The sequence below is a fragment of the Littorina saxatilis genome, linkage group LG13 (genome assembly GCF_037325665.1).
Source record: "Littorina saxatilis isolate snail1 linkage group LG13, US_GU_Lsax_2.0, whole genome shotgun sequence".
In the NCBI taxonomy this organism is placed as follows: domain Eukaryota; kingdom Metazoa; phylum Mollusca; class Gastropoda; order Littorinimorpha; family Littorinidae; genus Littorina; species Littorina saxatilis.
In genome coordinates this window covers 18,019,530-18,036,937 of record NC_090257.1, presented here as the reverse complement: position 1 = coordinate 18,036,937, position 17,408 = coordinate 18,019,530, and the positions used below count along the sequence as shown (strand labels likewise).

Sequence of the window (17,408 nt, the reverse complement as noted above, 5' to 3'; positions counted from 1 at the left end):
AATGGAGACCCCGCGCGTTTTGCTGAGCTTTGTAAACACACACACACACACACACACACACACACGCACACACACTGACGCAGGCACACACACGCAGGCACACACACACACATACACGTACGCTGGCACGCACGCACGCACGCTGGCACGCACGCACGCACGCACGCACACACACACACACACACACACACACCGGCACACACACACACACTCAGAGAGAGAGCGAGAGAGACGGACAGAGAGAGAGAGGGGGAGAGAGAGAGAAAAAAAGAGAGAGATAGACAGAGAGAGAGAGAGAGAGAGAGAGAGAGAGAGAGAGAGAGAGAGAGAGAGAGAGAGAGAGAGAGAGAGAGAGAGAGAGAGAGAGAGAGAACCAAGGGACGTCTTCTTCACACACAAAACAGGACGGCCAGGTCGCCGAGGGCAGTGATCATGTCGTCCCGGGATAAGAGACTCATGGCGCGACAATGACAAACTACCGTCCATCATGCAGTCCTGGGTAGATCGGGAGATAGGACAAAGACCAATCAATACCTGAGTAATGTATTTGACGCGTGCCGTTACCTATCCAACCAAGACCCCCCCCCCCCTCCTCCTTCCTCCACCCCCATCCCCCTTTGGTGTTTTGTTCCGGGTGTAAGCTTACAGAAAGAATCACGTGCGCTCGGGACAACGCATGAATAAAACTGGCTTCTGAATTAGCATCTTGAGCAGGAGTTGTTTGACCGACTAAATATCAGCCCATGCTTTTATTGGTTTTATCGTCCCGGCCTCCAACCTATTTGGCTATCCGGGACCCATGCGAGTTTGTTTCCTCTTTGGGCGGGGATGTAGCTCAGTCGGTTGAGCGCTGGATTTGTATCCAGTTGGCCGCTGTCAGCGTGAGTTCGTCCCCACGTTCGGCGAGAGATTTATTTCTCAGAGTCAACTTTGTGTGCAGACTCTGCTCGGAGTCCGAACACCCCCGTGTGTACACGCAAGCACAAGACCAAGTGAGCACGAAAAAGATCCTGTAATCCATGTCAGAGTTCGGTGGGTTATAGAAACACGAAAATACCCAGCATGCTTCCTCCGAAAACGGCGTATGACTGCCTAAATGGCGGGGTAAAAAACAGTCATACATGTAAAATTCCACTCGTGCAAAAAACACGAGTGTACGTGGGAGTTTCAGCCCACGAACGCAGAAGAAGAAGAAGAAGTTTCCTCTTTAAGTTCAATACAGTCTCCATGCTGAGAACTAGTTTCGTTTAGATCCAACACAGTAGGGCCTACAAATGAAGAAGGTTCAGCCGGAGGGGGGGGGAGAGAGAGAGAGAGAGAGAGAGAGAGAGAGAGAGAGAGAGAGAGAGAGAGAGAGAGAAAGAAGGAGGGAATGGAGGAGGACGATAGTGTGTTACTCGTAACCGCAGTGTTGGCTTTTGACAGGACACACTTGACTCTCATCAAGTTTGGTCAGGCCGCAGGCACAGAAAGACTTTCTCAATCTGCTTACGGGTATGCTGCATTAGCAATTGTGTGTGGCGTATCACCCCATCATGTTCAGCAATAATGTTGACTACTCTGCATCACCTTCCCATCTACTGTTTTCGTTGGAGAGGAGCATCGAAGGCGATCCCCAGATTAGTGAGGTTATAAATGAAACATAATAACGGTGGTGCCCAGAAGTCCCGGCCAGATAGGGCAAGATAGGACAGTCACGGATGACGTCATGGTTTGCCCTTTGGCATCCAGCGTGGCTGAAACAAGAGCAGATCAGGTTGTGCCCGTCTCAGACACCGCGTAACCACAGGTATCCGTTACAGCGTGCACACATCGCGATACAAGGCACTGAGTTGTGCATGTAGCACCAGGTCTAGCCACAGTCGTCACTAGCTAGGGTCTAGTCACAGTCGTCACAAGCTATACTGGTCTAGCCACAGTCGTCACAAGCCATAGGTCTAGCCACAGTCGTCACAAGCTATATGTCTAGCCACAGTCGTCACAAGCCATAGGTCTAGCCACAGTCGTCACAAGCTATATGTCTAGTCACAGTCGTCCCAAGCTATATGTCTAGTCACAGTCGTCACAAGCTATAGGTCTAGTCACAGTCGTCACAAGGTAAAGGTCTAGTCACAGTCGTCACAAGCTATAGGTCTAGTCACAGTCGTCACAAGGTAAAGGTCTAGTCACAGTCGTCACAAGCTATAGGTCTAGTCACAGTCGTCACAAGCTATAGGTCTAGTCACAGTCGTCACAAGCAATAGGTCTAGTCACAGTCGTCAAAAGCTATAGGTCTAGTCACAGTCGTCAAAAGCTATAGGTCTAGTCAAAGACGTCACAAGCTTTAGGACTAGTCACAGTCGTCACAAGCTATAGGTCTAGTCACAGTCGTCACAAGCTATAGGTCTAGTCACAGTCGTCACAAGCTATAGGTCTATCCACAGTCGTCACAAGCTATAGGTCTAGTCACAGTCGTCACAAGCTATAGGTCTAGCCACAGTCATCACAAGCAATACGACTAGACACAGTCGTCACAAGCTATAGGTCTATCCACAGTCGTCACAAGCTATACGTCTAGTCACAGTCGTCACAAGCCATAGGTCTAGTCACAGTCGTCACAAACTATAGGTCTAGCCACAGTCGTCACAAGCTATAGGTCTAGTCACAGTCGTCACAAGCTAGGGTCTAGCCACACAATGGCAAACACTGACTGTGTAACGCACACCGGGAGGGGATTGATATTCATGACTCCCCGCGGTTATGAAATCAATAATTGTCTCTTCAGCTCAACGGGGCTTACACTGTATTTTTCTTTGTATTTTTTCCATCTGTTATTCATGTCCAGCAAGCAGAAACCCGTTAGTCAAGCGCTGACAAGAGAGCATTGTATAGAGCTGACCGAGTGATGTAAGCATTGACCAGTGGCTGTGTCCAGCCTGTGTTAGTCCTTGAAAGCTGGTCAGCGGTCACTGCAAACACCACGCAGTGTTTAGTCGCCACAACACGCTAAACATTTTGCTTAGAGTTGAAGGGAATCTGTAGATTAACTTGCAAAACACTAACACGTAACGGGCCCTTTGACACAAAATGCGTCAGTGTTAAGTGTGTGGATGGCCTTACAATTCCACTGCATAACCCCCCCCCCACCTCTCGCCTTTCTCCCTCCAACCTGACCTCCGGTCTAGCCATACTCAGGAAAAAGAGCTGGTCATCATAAATACAGAACATATGAATCAGTTATCACAATAGAAGCAGATACACTGTGTGTCTGAGTGAACCAACAACCATCATATTACACACCCCAACAACAAACTAACCAACAGACCAATCAACAAGCCAAACTACCAAAATCCAAAGCTGTCGAACTCACAGAATGAAACTGAACGCACTGCTTTTTTCACCAAGACCACATACTCGTAGTTTCGTCAGTCCACCGCTCGTGGCAAAGGCAGTGAAATCGACAAGCCATGCAGAATAGTGCGGTAGTGGTCGCGCTGAGCAGGATAACACGCTTTTCTGTATGTCTATTCTTTTTAGCTTACTGAATTTGTTTTTAATCCAAACATATCATATCATATCTATATGTTTTTGGAAGGAGGGACCGACAAGGAATAAGATGAAATTGTTTTTAAATCGATTTCGGAAAATTAATTTTAATCATAATTTTCATATTTTTACTTTTCAGAGCTTGTTTGTAATCCAAATATAACATATGTATATGTTTTTGGAATCAGAAAATGACGAAGAATAAGATGAAATTGTTTTTGGATCGTTTAATAAAACTATAATTTTAATTACAAGTTTCCGATTTTTAATGACCAAACTCATTCATTAGTTTTTAAGCCACCAAGCTGAAATGCAATACCAAAGTCCGGCCTTCGTCGAAGACTGCTTTGCCAAAATTTCAATCAATTTGATTGAAAAATGAGGGTGTGACAGTGCCGCTTCAACTTTTATAAAAAAAAAGCCGGATATGACGTCATCAAAGGTATTTATCGAAAAAATGAAAAAAATTGCCGGGGATATCATTCCCAGGAACTCTCATGTCAAATTTCATAAAGATCGGTCCAGACAGACACACACACACACACATACACACACACACACACACACACACACACACACACACACACACACATACACCACGACCCTCGTCTCGATTCCCCCTCTATGTTAAAACATTTAGTCAAAACTTGACTAAATGTAAAAACAATAGGGACACGAACTCCAGCGAACGCTTATATCACGTGCCCTAGATAGATCAAAAATGGACACGACAATGATGATGTCCAACACGCAATCCTGATATACTATTCTCTTGCTATGCTGCAGTGGAAGTGTCGTCTCATCGCGGGTCTTGCAACACAATCTGACAGCCAGAAGGACGAACAGACGGCAATAGAGAGAAGGGGATACACAGACCGACAGACCGACAAGATGAGCGCGAGGCGGGGCAAGAAGAAGGATGAAAAGCCTCCCCCAGCCACAGGCCCGGGCAGTCGGATCATCTCGCTGCCAGAACCACTCCGTAAAAAGTTCATCAAGCGCCTGCCTGACGGCAAAAAGGTACGAACATAACGCAACGCCTCTCTCTCTCTCTCTCTCCCTCTCTCTCCCTCTCTCTCTCTCTCTCTCTCTCTCTCTCTCTCTCTCTCTCTCTCTCTCTCTCTCTCTCTCCTCTTTCTCTCTCTCTCTACAAATCAAGACTTCAGCAAAACACTACACTATGAATTAGTATCATTGTCATTGTCAATAGCTGACTCAAGTTCTTAGTCCCGATCAATTTATGATGTGTTTTTTCCAGAGCGTTGAATTGTGAATTATCGACGCTCAGCTGACTGCAGCTGGTCTTTGGGTCATAGAAAGTGCCTGTGTCAGGTGTTCAGTGTGTTACAACGCCACCCCCAAGAGTTGCAACCTCAAACAATAATAATGACTTCTGTTGACCTAATTACTTCATATTTGGTGTATATTAACTCCATGTTGTGCTTGACCAGTCCCCTGTCTAGCGTGTGTGATGCAGGTGTTCAGTGTGTATCTCAGTGTCTCAGGTGTTAACCGTGTGACTGTGTTTCAGGTGTTCCTGAATTTCAGCACGGCCAACATGAAGTCTCTCCCCATCGAGATCTACGACAACGAGGAGCTGAGCGCGCTGGTCGTCCGGTTCAACGCTGAGAACAACCGCCTAAAGCGCCTGCCCAAAGCCCTAGCCAACCTCGAGAACCTCGTGGATGTGGACGTCAAGAACAACGCCATGACATCATTCCCGGCCTCGGTATCGCGCCTGAAAAAACTGGTGCGGCTGAACATCACCAACAACAACGTCAAGAAGCTGCCCCCCGCCATCCACAAGTGTACGTCGCTCACCACCCTGCTGGCGTCCAACAACAGGATCCGCGCCCTGCCCAAAAACGTCGGCAAGTCCCCCTCCCTCGCCTACATCGACCTGTCGGGCAACCTGGTCAGGAGCTTCAAAAAGGTCCGTGGGACTTTGTCTGTGTGTGTGTCTGTGTGTGTGTCTGTCTGTCTCTGTTTCTCTCTCTCTCTCTCTCTCTCTCTCTCTCTCTCTCTCTCTCTCTCTCTCTCTCTCTCTCTCTCTCTCTCTCTCTCTCTCTCTCTCTCCTGTCATTTCTTATAGGGTGTGCAAGGTGTGTCACTGCTCTCAACTGTCTATGTGTCATTCTTTGTTTTGCACGTGCAAGGTGTGTAGCGCTGTCTGTGTTACACGTGCAAGGTGTGTAGCGCTGTCTGTGTTACACGTGCAAGGTGTGTAGCGCTGTCTGTGTTACACGTGCAAGGTGTGTAGCGCTATGTGTGTTGTACAGGGCGACCCACAAACAATGCCACACACTAAAATGCTAATAACTCTTACTTGTGTTTAACCAAGTACTTCATATTTGGTGTACATTAGCCGGAAAAATGGGATGATAATGTCACACAGTTTAAAGTATGTGTTGCACGTGCAGGGAGCGTACGAGACGCCGGCCCACATCAACCTCAGCAACAACCGGCTGACCGCAATGCCGGCCGCCCCCACCAAGAAAGCCAACATCAAACGCCTCGAGCTGCAGCACAACGCCATCGCCTTCGTCCCCGACACCATCGACAGGCTGTCACGTCTCACCCACCTAGACCTTAGCCACAACTCGCTGGATGAGCTACCTGCACAAGTAAGTACACTGTAAGCCTAAAAAGCACCGGTAAAAACACTATAGATATCACAGGTAAATTCACAGGTAAGTACACCATTAACCGCCTGTCTCGTCTCACCCACGCCGACCTCAGTCACAACTCGCGGGACGAGCTACTTGCACAGGTAAACACACCATAGATATCCAAGGTAAAACACACTATAGTCATCACAGGTAAATTCACAGGCTGTCTCGTCTCACGCACCTCGACTTCAGGTACAACTCGCTGGATGAGCTACCTGCACAGGTTAATACACTTTAGACAGCACAGGTAAATAGGGCCTACTCTATAGACAGCATAGGTAAAATCAACACAAAAGACATGTTTTATATTGACCTTACTTACATCTGTAAATGAGTTACTATTAAGGAAGCTGATATTGAAATAAGCTAGTTAAAGGCATAAAGTCCTTCTCGCGTAAATAATTTGGATCCCCATCTCCGCAAAGAAATCGGTCTGGCTGTTGATTGTGGGTATGTGTCCAAGTGGAGGGGTACACAAGCCTTGGCATATCTGAGATAGTCAACCGGAAGGAGTGTGCCTTTAACTACCAACTCGTGGTATTCAAGCCGACACAACCACTCAAGATCTGACAGTCATGCAGCTAGACATTCGTACCATCTCTCCCATAACTCTCAGCCAGTATCAATGTGTGAGACATGTAAACCTGCATTGTGTCAGATCGGCATGGTGAAGTACCTGCACTACCTGGACCTGTCACACAACTCGCTGAAGGCCTTACCTGACCTAATATGTGTTACCTGTGTTATTACCTGTGTTGTGACAGATCGGCATGGTGAAGTACCTGCACTACCTGGACCTGTCACACAACTCGCTGAAGGCCATACCTGACCTAATAATTATGTGTTACCTGCGTTATTACCTGTGTTGTGACAGATCGGCATGGTGAAGTACCTGCACTACCTGGACCTGTCGCACAACTCGCTGAAGGCCATACCTGACCTAATAATTATGTGTTACCTGCGTTATTACCTGTGTTGTGACAGATCGGCATGGTGAAGTACCTGCACTACCTGGACCTGTCGCACAACTCGCTGAAGGCCATACCTGACGAGATCTGCTGCCTGGGGCCGGCGCTAGACACACTCAAGCTGTCGCACAACGATATCGTGTCACTGCCGGACGACATCCACAAGCTGAGACTGCTGCGTGTACTGGAGGTGGCGTGCAACCAGATCGAGTTCATGCCGCAAGGCACTGCGCAGCTCGCAGCCATCACCGTCATTGACGTGTCCGGCAACAAGATCAAGTAAGACGTAGCATGACGTAGCGTGACGTAACAAGACGTAGCGTGACGTAACAAGACGTAGTGAGGCGCAACCAGATCGAGTTCATGCCGCAAGGCACTGCGCAGCTCGCAGCCATCACCGTCATTGACGTGTCCGGCAACAAGATCAAGTAAGACGTAGCGAGATAGAGCCAGACGTAGCAAGATGTAATATGACGTAGCAAGACGTAGCGAGACGTAACAAGACGGACAAAGACGTAACAAGACGTTGCGAGACGTAGCATGACGTCCTGAGACGCAACCAGATCGAGTTCAAAGTGAATAGGTAAGAACGAGGTGATGTTTGTAAAAGTATAAAACAAAACTACGGCGCCAGTCAAAGACTGACACACAATGACACAGTCTTTGCTACGTGTCCCACAGGTCGATGAAGTTCGCCACCCACCTGGGCAAGCTGGAGCACCTGTACCTGGCGGACAACGGGGTGGAGGTGATCCCTGACGACGTGTACCACATGAAGGCGCTCGTCACGCTCGACGTGTCGGGGAACGGGGTGCGCGAGCTGCCCGAGTCTGTGGGCAAGCTGACGTGCCTCAAGGCGCTGGCCGCCGCGCGCAACAAGCTGACGTCACTGCCCGAGGTGCTGGGCCAGGAACAGCTGTTGACGTCACTGGACCTGTCCAACAACCGCCTGACGTCACTACCGCCCGACCTGCGCAAGCTGCGGAACCTGGAGAAGTTCCACGTCGGGCACAACGAGATCGCCGCCATGCCCAAGTCCATCGAGTTCATGTTCCAGCTGACGTCACTGGACGTGGCCACCAACGGGCTGACGGAACTGCACCTGCCCAAGACGCTGACCCACTTGACGCTGTCCGACAACCCCCTGATGGTCAACCACACTGACCACCGATCCACCCTGGTCGTCATGGGCGACAAGGACCACCTGAGGAACCTGACCCACCTGGACCTGTGCCACCTGGGTCTGGATGAGATTCCGCCCTCCGTCTTCAACCTGAGGCTGCTGAAGCACCTCGACCTGTCGCACAACTCTATCAAGTCGCTCACCGACAACATCTGCAAGCTGCGCGCCCTGGAGGCCCTGGTGGTGTGTCACAACGAGCTGGACACTCTCCCCGCGGGACTGTACTCGCTACAGATGTTGCGGCGTCTCGTGCTGGTGGAGAACGGGCTGAGCGAGTTCCTCCCCGCCATCCTCAAGCTCAACTCCCTGGAGGAGCTGGACCTGTCCCACAATTCGCTGCGCCTCCTGCCGGACGACTTCGGCCAGCTGGTCAAGCTCCAGCGGCTTGACCTGTCTCACAACGAGCTGGTGGTGTTCCCCCAGGACCGGATCGACGTGCTGGCCTCGCTGTATGAACTGGACGTCTCGCACAACCATATCGACATCATGCCCATCCACTTCCCATACCTCTACCGCCTCAAGGTGATGCTCTCCCCTTGATGTCTGCTTGCTTCCCTTTGGTCTCTCTCTCCCTCTTTTCTCCCTCTTCCCCCCCCCCCTCTCTCTCTTCCCCCCCCCCTCTCTCTCTCTCTCTCCCTCTCTCTCTTTCTCTCTCTCTCTCTCTCTCTCTCTCTCTCTCTCTCTCTCTCTCTCTCTCTCTCTCTCTCTCTCTCTCTCTCTCTCTCTCTCTCTCAGGGGGTGTTAGTATGGGTGCTAATAGGTGGGAGTAACCTTTTGTCAAGTTTTTGATGCTGCTGCCTACAGCACTTAGAAGTCGAGGGTGTGTTAAACAAGTTTGGTCTGTTTGTGTGTGTAGTTTTTGCTTTTCTCTTTATTTACATCTATTTTCCACCATGTTTTCATCTTGACTGTTTTCTACAGAATATTAGCTGCTACGTCATACAATCCGTCTAATGTTAACTATATCTAGGTCACATAGTGTATAAGCATTTGCTTGAGTTCGTGTCCCTTCCTTTCATGACTAACGTATCCTAACCCATTAAAGTCAAACCCCCCCATTTTAAGACGTTTTAAGATTACCCCCATTTTAAGACGTTTTAAGATTACCCCCATTTTAAGACCCTGTTTTCCAAGACTTTCTTTTCATAGTCTATATTCTTACCTCCAGTTTTAGACTCCCTCATTTTCAAGACCTGAATTTCTCCGTTTTTTAGGTCTTAAACGGGGGGTTCCAGTCTACTAGCTGCTGTGTCATACTTTCCGTGTAATGTTAAATATATAGTGGTCACTTAATACAAGCTGTTGCTTGAGTTCGTGTCGCTACTTTTCATTCTCATGACTACTGTATTATGAGAATTAAATCCTGTTTAAACCAAGGTGCTGCATAACTTGCTTGAGTTCCTGTCGCTACTTTTCATTGTCATTACTGCTGTGTTATGATTTCCTTGAATAAAATCTTGTTTTAACCTCAGGTGCTGCGCGCTCAGAGCAACGACCTGACGTCCCTGCCAGGCGAGATGGAGCGACTCCGCAACCTGGAGATCTTCGACGTGTCGGACAACCTGCTGACCGGGCTGCCCGAGAGCATCTGCAAGCTGCCGGCCATCAAGGAGGTGCACGTCAACGACAACAAGCTGACCGTGGGATTCCCCAAGGCCTGGGAGAACCTCAGGGCCCGCGCCACGCTGGCCTACCACGATCAGTCGTCCGTCAAGGACCGACCCCCGCAGGACCGGCCCAAGAAGCCCGAGGAAAGCAAGCCCAGCCCCAAGTCCAAGAGGAAGGGCAAGGGCAAGGGCAGTCCCAAGGCGGGCCGCAGGAACGTCATCAAGTCCGCCCCACCCGCTGCCAGCTAAACTTCTGTCTGTCTACATGTCCTGTAGTGTCTGTCTGACTGCCTGCCTACTTATCCCTGTTTCTGTCTTTCTGTACTGCCCGGGGTCTGTCTGTTCTGCCTGTCTGTCTTTCAGAAGCGTCCTGTCTGTAATTGTTGGTCAAGCGAAATGACAGTGTTCAATGTCTCTTTGTCTATGTCTGTCTCTCTGCCTTCCTCTCCGTCTGCCTACCTTAGACAGTGACATGGACATTACTGTGAATGAAGCGAAGTGACCGTGTTCCGTGGAACAGAGGGCGAAGCGAGGTGTTGTGGGCAGAGCAGTGTCGGGTGACTGCATCCACCCGACAGCACTGCTTCACTTCACGTGTATCATTAGTGTTCACCTGACCCTTGTATATTGTTCTCAGGCTGATCCTGTCCGTTTGTGTTGTTGCGCCTCCAGATGTCCTGTGTGCTTTAAATATGCCTTACCTGTCTTGTCTACTTTTTAGACCTTTAAGTATCCTGTCTGCTTTACTGGCCTTAACTGTCCTGTCTATAGACTTGAACTCTACCTTCTGCCTTACAAAGCCTTAGCTGTTTGGTCTGTCTTCTGGGCTTCAGTTTCTTAACCAACTGAAGACCCAAACTGCACCTCCCCCCCCCCCCCCCCCTCCTTTCTTCTTCAGTCTCGCCACCTCAAGTTCAGTCTCACCTCCTCTACTACCCCGGATCTTTTGTACACATCCGGTTATTGTATGGCTGCCACAAGGAGGCAAAAACCTCCTTTTTTTTACGTCTACTGAATTGTAACACATTTTTAATCACTCCGTGTATGTGTAGTGCACGTGTGTGCGTGCGTGTGTGTGGTGTGTGAGAGGGAGAGGGGGGGGGAGAGACAGAGAGAGAGAGAGACAATTACAATGACAATTCTTTATTTAACGAGGAGAGAGAGAGAGAGAGAGAGAGAGAGAGAGAGAGAGAGAGAGAGAGAGAGAGAGAGAGAGAGAGAGAGAGTTGCGAAATTGAGCCCTTGACTGACCTAATCAGAGTACTACTGCAAACCTGTACAAATAAAATTAATTGTGTAATGGATTGTATCGATGGAATCAGCGTGTGACCAGAACGGAGCGCGACGTGGCAGCACTGACCATCTCAACACCCGCCGCGACTCAGTCTGTCGATGCCAGGAGGACACTTAATACGGACTTTACATCACTCGTGGTTAACTTTAACGTAACCCACATCTGGCCAAGTTGCGCAATTCAACGAAGGAAAGGAGAGGATCGCTGTCAAATAAGCTTTCTACATGCAGACCTTTAACTCGCCTAGTTTGACGGCCTGTGGTAGTGATTTCGCGGCTGGGAGGCCGTAACCGCCTCTGACCCGGTTGCGTAACTTAATTGATTACCACAACGGAACTATCTTCCCTACCGAGTCAGGCTTAACGTCTCTGGTGACAATGCACGTTTTTCTTTTCGAAGAAAATGTTGGATTTGATCTGTAGGATGCAGTCTGCGGCATTCGTTGCGAATATGGCCGCTCGGCTTGCTGTGTCTAATGCTACTGCTGTGCGAGCTTTGGTTCTCTTGCTAACGTGGCTGCGTGCCTCAGTACGGTCTGTCAAATGATTCTTGTCAAGTTGTTGTTTTTCTTTTGGGGGGTGGGGGGCGTCACCCTTTGATTTAGGTCACGCATTTTGTGACACAATTGTAATCTGAAAGAGCTCTCTCTGGTGGGTACTGCCGCGAAGAGTAAAAACCAAAAAGGTGCATGATGGGAAATGGGGTTCTGTCTCATTTTGGAGGCACCACTGACGTCATAGCGGATAGGTTCAAACAGACTGACTCTGTTGAATGACGTCACGCCGCTCAGTGATCAGCCTGCACTTTTAGTTTTACACATTCATAATTAACTGCAGTCTAATGTTGAGTCTGTTTGTTTCCTTGTCCCATTGTGTAGTTCCACCGTCAGCAGTCTAGGGGTCCAGAATCACTACTTGTAGCCAAGACGTGTACGTGTCGATTGTAACGTCACTCGTATGCGTCGAACAGGCTTGGTCATACGGACAAATCCTGGCAAAAATGTGGCGTAAAAAAAGAAAAATGATGACGTCATACATAAAGGTCACAGTACACGTTCAGAAAAAAACAACACTGTCTGGATAGATCTCTCTGTTGGTGTTATCGTATGCCGAGCTAGCATTGTTCTCCTGCCTTACCAACCCCCCCCCCCCCCCCCCCCCCTTCGCTGAGTGAATTGTGATAACAGAAAGTGCCAATAATGATTTTATCAGCATTCTTTTTTTACACATTTAATTGTAAACTATATATTAGATACTGTTCATTAAATGTTACATGCTCAGTCTGGAATGTGTGTAAATTTGTGTGTGTATGTGCGTGTGTGTGTGTGTGTATGTGTATGTGTGTGTGTGTGTGTTTCAGTGTGTGTGTGTATGTGTGTGTGTGTGTGTGTGTGTGTCAGTGTGTGTGTGTGTGAGAGGATCAACTGGACTGGAGGTTATCAAACTCTAGAAGCGCGTACAGTTTCAAAGCTGTATAGCTCTAGCTTCTCAAACATGGAAGAAAACCTCAACGTTAAGGTTTTTGTTCAAACATAAATGGCTGGCCAGCCGGTCAATCCATCTATACAGACGAACACCATTGCTCATGACTATGACTCAGCGATTACTCAGGTGAGCAAGAAAGAACCCAAAAGTGAGAACAGTCATGTGATCATTGGTCAAGGCTCAGGTTCATGTCTTGGATCAAACACAAGTCAGTCATCTGGACACACACACATATCCCGTTCCCACACATCTACCCCCCCAAAAAAAAAACCAATAAAAGGAACTGTTTTTCTTCGCTGATAAGGTCTGTTTTCAAAATGGCTTGTGATTTCAAACACACACACACACACACAGTCACGTTCATGCATGCTTCACAATGTCCAGAGTGCTGTGGTGGCATATGGTGAGCTACACTGAAATGCTACTAGCAGTGGAAACCCCCTTTTAAGACCTACAAAATATATGAGAAAATTCGGTCTTAAAAAAGGGTGGGGGGAGAGAGTCTTAAAATGGAGTTAAATTTACACAGCTTTTCAACAAAAGATCTGAACAAGCAAGGTCTTAGAAAGGAAGGAGTCTTAAATAAAGGGATTTTAAGGTTTCACTGTAAGGCCTAAAAAAAAAAAAGGTGTGGTTACGGTAACCCGACCTACCCTATTTTTAGGGGCCGACCCTATAACTTTTTATTACATTTGTAAAAAAAAATGAAAACAAGAAAACGAGTGCAGAAAACGCAATGAAAGCGAAAGCGCTCGGGTCGTCATGCAGACGACAGACAATCCAAGGGAAATAACTCCTTCTACTAAAAAGGCCCAACAAACGCTTGCCATGACAAAAATGGCGGCATCTTCTTCGGTTGCGAGTGCTACACGCTTGGTTGCTCTGCTATAATAGAAAAAAAAAGTTTAAAAAAAAAAAGTGATTGCCTACCTTCCTATCCTATTTTGGGGGGCTATGTTACCTTAACCACACTTTTTTTTGTTGTTGCCCAACCTTTGCTTTGCTATGACATAATTGGTGGGGTGATAGTGGCTGAATTATCTTGGCTCTTTCATAACTGTGGATCAGCTAAGTCACTGATGGTTACAGAACATGACTACTTCAGACCTGAGAATACGAAATCTTCAAAAAGAAGCAAGATTTGCCAAATCTTATATAACACACATTTTTTTTTACAAAGAATCAGTTTTCCTTAACCCGGATGTAAGGTACGAAGGAAAAATTATTAACATTTCCAGCAATTCCCAGCCAGCACAGAAAACAGCTACGCATATGTTGTAGATTTGTCTTGTGTGTTGCGGCAAAAAAATAAATGTTTGTTTCCGATGACAACGCCCAATAACTTTGGTTCGGTAGGTCGGACAGTTAGTTACCTAAAAAAAATATTTTAAAATTTTATTGACGTTTCTTTTTTATTTACACAGGTGCACAGGTCTGTTTACATGCCCGAAAATCATGGAACCGGTGTACCTTGGATGCTGGAGAAGAGTAACTTTCCTCACAGTCATAACTTAGTCTGCAAAATAGAGTTTTTTTCATTATCAATTAAGGTACATTTAGGGGGGTCAAAATACGTTTGAGGGTCAGGAGGAAAAAATAGGGCCAGTCGGGGGATCGGAAACATTGATTTTTTTTTTATCTTGGCAATATCCCGTGTCAAAGCCTGGATGGCTTACTAGTGACTTACAAGGGCAAGAGACTATGTTTAACTGTAAGTGTTACACTGAAGATGAAATGGCTACCAATCTTGTTCAAGAATGTTTGGAAGTGTAAATGTCATTAATGGTATTATGCAAACTGAAACGATTGCATGAACACACCCAGCTTTTGGTTCTTTGCTATTTTTATTTACCTTTTCATCATGTGGACTTGTAAAAGGAAGTCAGTATAAAAGTTGATCATATAAAATGCACAACACAAAAGTATTAAAACTGCATGCAAGGTATGGAGGCAGTGGAAGACACATTTCGGTGGTAACAATGTAAACAATGCTTAGTGATGTACACGAAATCTATTGCCTTGACAGTAAAACAAAAAAAATCAGTCTAAAGACTGCCTGCGTCAAAAATGTTCATCTGAAAATTCTGGGTGGCAGGTGGCCCACTCAAACCTAAAGAAGCGATAACTACGGTCCAGTTCCTTCATGGCCAGCTTGTGGTCAGTGGTGAGTGACCAGTCATGGACATGAAAGTTCTCGTCTATGTGGTGGGCGTTGCTGCTCTTGGGAATGACCACCATGTTTCTCTGCAGCAGAAAGTTCAACAATACCTGCGCCGGTGACTTTCCGAGCTCCTCAGCGATGTCACACACCACCGGGTCCTCCAGCAACACCGGCTCGTCCTTCTTGCGATCGGGTTTTCCCGGCGACCCCACCGGTGAATAGGCGCTGATGATGATTTTTTTTGCAGAGCAGTAAGCCTCTAACTGTTCCTGCTGCAGGTAGCTGTGACACTCTAGCTGCACGTTGGAGGGTTTGATGGCCGCGTACTTCCAGATACGATCGATCTGTCTGGTGGTGAAGTTGGAAAGGCCAATGCTGTTGACCAATCCCTGGCTGACGAGGAACTCCAGGGCTTGCCATGTCTGGTTGAGGTTGTAGATGGCCAGCTCGCGTTGACCCTTGTCGTCCAGCGGCCGCAGAGTGCCGTCCCCCCGGTTGACCAGCCCCCAGGGTTGGTGGATGAGCAGCATGTCCAGGTACCTCAGGTGTAGATTGTCCAGTGACATCTTGGCGCTGTCCACTGCCGCATGGTATGCTAGGTAAGCTGGTGGCACTTTACTGGTGACAAACAGGTCTCTTCTGCACAGTTTGCCGGCGTGAACGCGGTCGCGGATCACCTCCCCGATGGCTGCCTCGTTTTCGTAGCTGAGTGCCGTGTCGATGTGACGGTATCCCAAGAACAAAGCGTAGTCAAGGGCGCTCTTCAGTACATCACCTGAAAAAGAGAGTCAGAAAAAATGTGAACTTGGCGAACCTATAATACATGTTAATAAGGGAATCAACTCTGTTTATATTGCAGTCATTGCATTTTGATACTGACAATGTTAAATTTGGAGGTACCCTCATTTGAGCAGCGGTGACATGACCCCTGTTAAAGAAATATTTGATATCAAAAGTGTGCCAGATAGCCAAGTTAAATGCCTAAGTTTGAACACATAAAATGTTTGATTCTTTGAGTTTGAATCAACGAATGGAATGATTGACACTATGAGTATGACAGTGGTATGAGTTTTTTTAGTGAAAGAAAATGGTAATTTTTTGTTTTAATGTACAGGGTTTAGCATGATCACAGTATATTAGATGATAGTCTTTATACCATCCAGGGTTTTTTTCAGCATCATTTAGTGATTTACAATAATCAATTACTTTCTATTTGTTAATTATTTTTATAAATTCCTAAACTGAGCAGACCTAGGCCTATGTAGTGTCCCCTACACCGACACTTACTGACTTAGCCGTTGATGCTATATATTACATGGACTTGTATCAAAAATAAGTCAAGAATGTCACTGGATTCTGAGCTATGAATTTTACACGCTAAAGTTCAAAATTACCACTTATTTATAGGGTTAGGGTTGTATTTATACAGAAGTATACTTCGGTTCAGTGTTAAAGTGCGTTTGTAGATTTAATGCGAGTGTGCGAGTAATCAATAAATCCGTGAGACTATGAGTATCAGTATGAGACTGAGTTTGAGAGAGAGAAAGAGAGAGAGAATTAGTCAGTTACCTTTTAGCATGTAGGTACCAAACCCCAGGGTAGGAATCTTGAAGCCGGTGTTAAGTGAAAGGTATATTGCCATGGTGGACACACAGTCAGCCCCAGGGGCTGGCTGTAGACAGGATTACATTAGTTTGGCATTTCGTTTTCCCCCCTGTTATGGTCCCTGTCAACAGAAGCCGGCTGCTCCGGAAGTGTTCCCGTTTACCGCACAACGATAGTCGTCAACAAGTGTTTTCTTGTTTGTGGATGGAATGAGCGATCTGTTTCAAAACATAGTTATTTAATAACAGAAAGAGTTTCCAAAGAAGTGGCAACCAAGCAACTTAGCATTAACTGAACCTTAAAATTAGGTGTTGCGAACAAATTTGCGATTGTCGCACTCAGATCAAAGTTCTCTCCCCTGAAGTAATACAAGGGAGGGTTCTTGCTGTCCCAAAGACCCAATTCTCTCAGATTGTCACGATACAGTACACTTTTTCAAGGTTACAAGTCACGAACACAACAAATACGTAGGATTTTAGTTGTGGCTGTTGGTTGATAATAAAACTTAAATTTTTATCCCCACGCCCAATAAAAAAAATAAAATAAATAAACACACACACACACACACACAGCTGAAGAGATTCCTATCACAGATGTTCCAGTCTCCTCCACCGTGGTGATAAAAACACCGACACATTTTCTGACATTAAAACTTCTTCTGGTCAAAGTTATCTCTTTCCAAGTGCGTCATGAACACAACTCTTTGTAAGGGAGCATTTGTACATGTGTTTATGAGAGTGAGTATAGGTCATTATTTGAAAAGCTCAACCTCAACCCTCGTTTTAAGCCAGAACACTAAGTGAAAGTTTTCCAGACTTTCTTTAAACACTTCCTAGGTTGCACTTTCTAGCCAAAAACAGATAGACTGCTAATGTTCCAATATTCAGAATTAAAAAAAACAAGAATTATAGG

General features: G+C 46.8%; 2 protein-coding genes across 2 annotated transcripts in view; one reads left to right on the top strand and one right to left on the bottom strand.

Moving 5' to 3' along the window:
• LOC138983765 (leucine-rich repeat protein lrrA-like) overlaps window positions 1-12,315 on the top strand; it is a 14,848-nt gene extending 2,533 nt beyond the window's left edge. Inside the window, exons 2-7 of the mRNA XM_070357089.1 lie at window positions 4,312-4,545; window positions 5,057-5,458; window positions 5,946-6,149; window positions 7,179-7,441; window positions 7,844-8,867; window positions 9,818-12,315. Of these exons, the coding sequence (XP_070213190.1) occupies window positions 4,417-4,545; window positions 5,057-5,458; window positions 5,946-6,149; window positions 7,179-7,441; window positions 7,844-8,867; window positions 9,818-10,201 (2,406 nt within the window). The 5' untranslated portion in view covers window positions 4,312-4,416 and the 3' untranslated portion in view covers window positions 10,202-12,315. The remainder of the gene's footprint in view (window positions 1-4,311; window positions 4,546-5,056; window positions 5,459-5,945; window positions 6,150-7,178; window positions 7,442-7,843; window positions 8,868-9,817) is intronic.
• A 2,240-nt stretch (window positions 12,316-14,555) lies between these two features.
• Window positions 14,556-16,672, bottom strand: LOC138983764 (aldo-keto reductase family 1 member A1-like). The gene is made up of 2 exons (XM_070357088.1): window positions 16,461-16,672; window positions 14,556-15,666 (listed from the first exon to the last, which is right to left on the bottom strand). The coding sequence occupies exons 1-2, from the start codon at window positions 16,531-16,533 to the stop codon at window positions 14,792-14,794; spliced, it is 948 nt and encodes a 315-aa protein (XP_070213189.1). The 5' UTR covers window positions 16,534-16,672; the 3' UTR covers window positions 14,556-14,791.
• Between the last annotated feature and the right edge of the window lie 736 nt (window positions 16,673-17,408).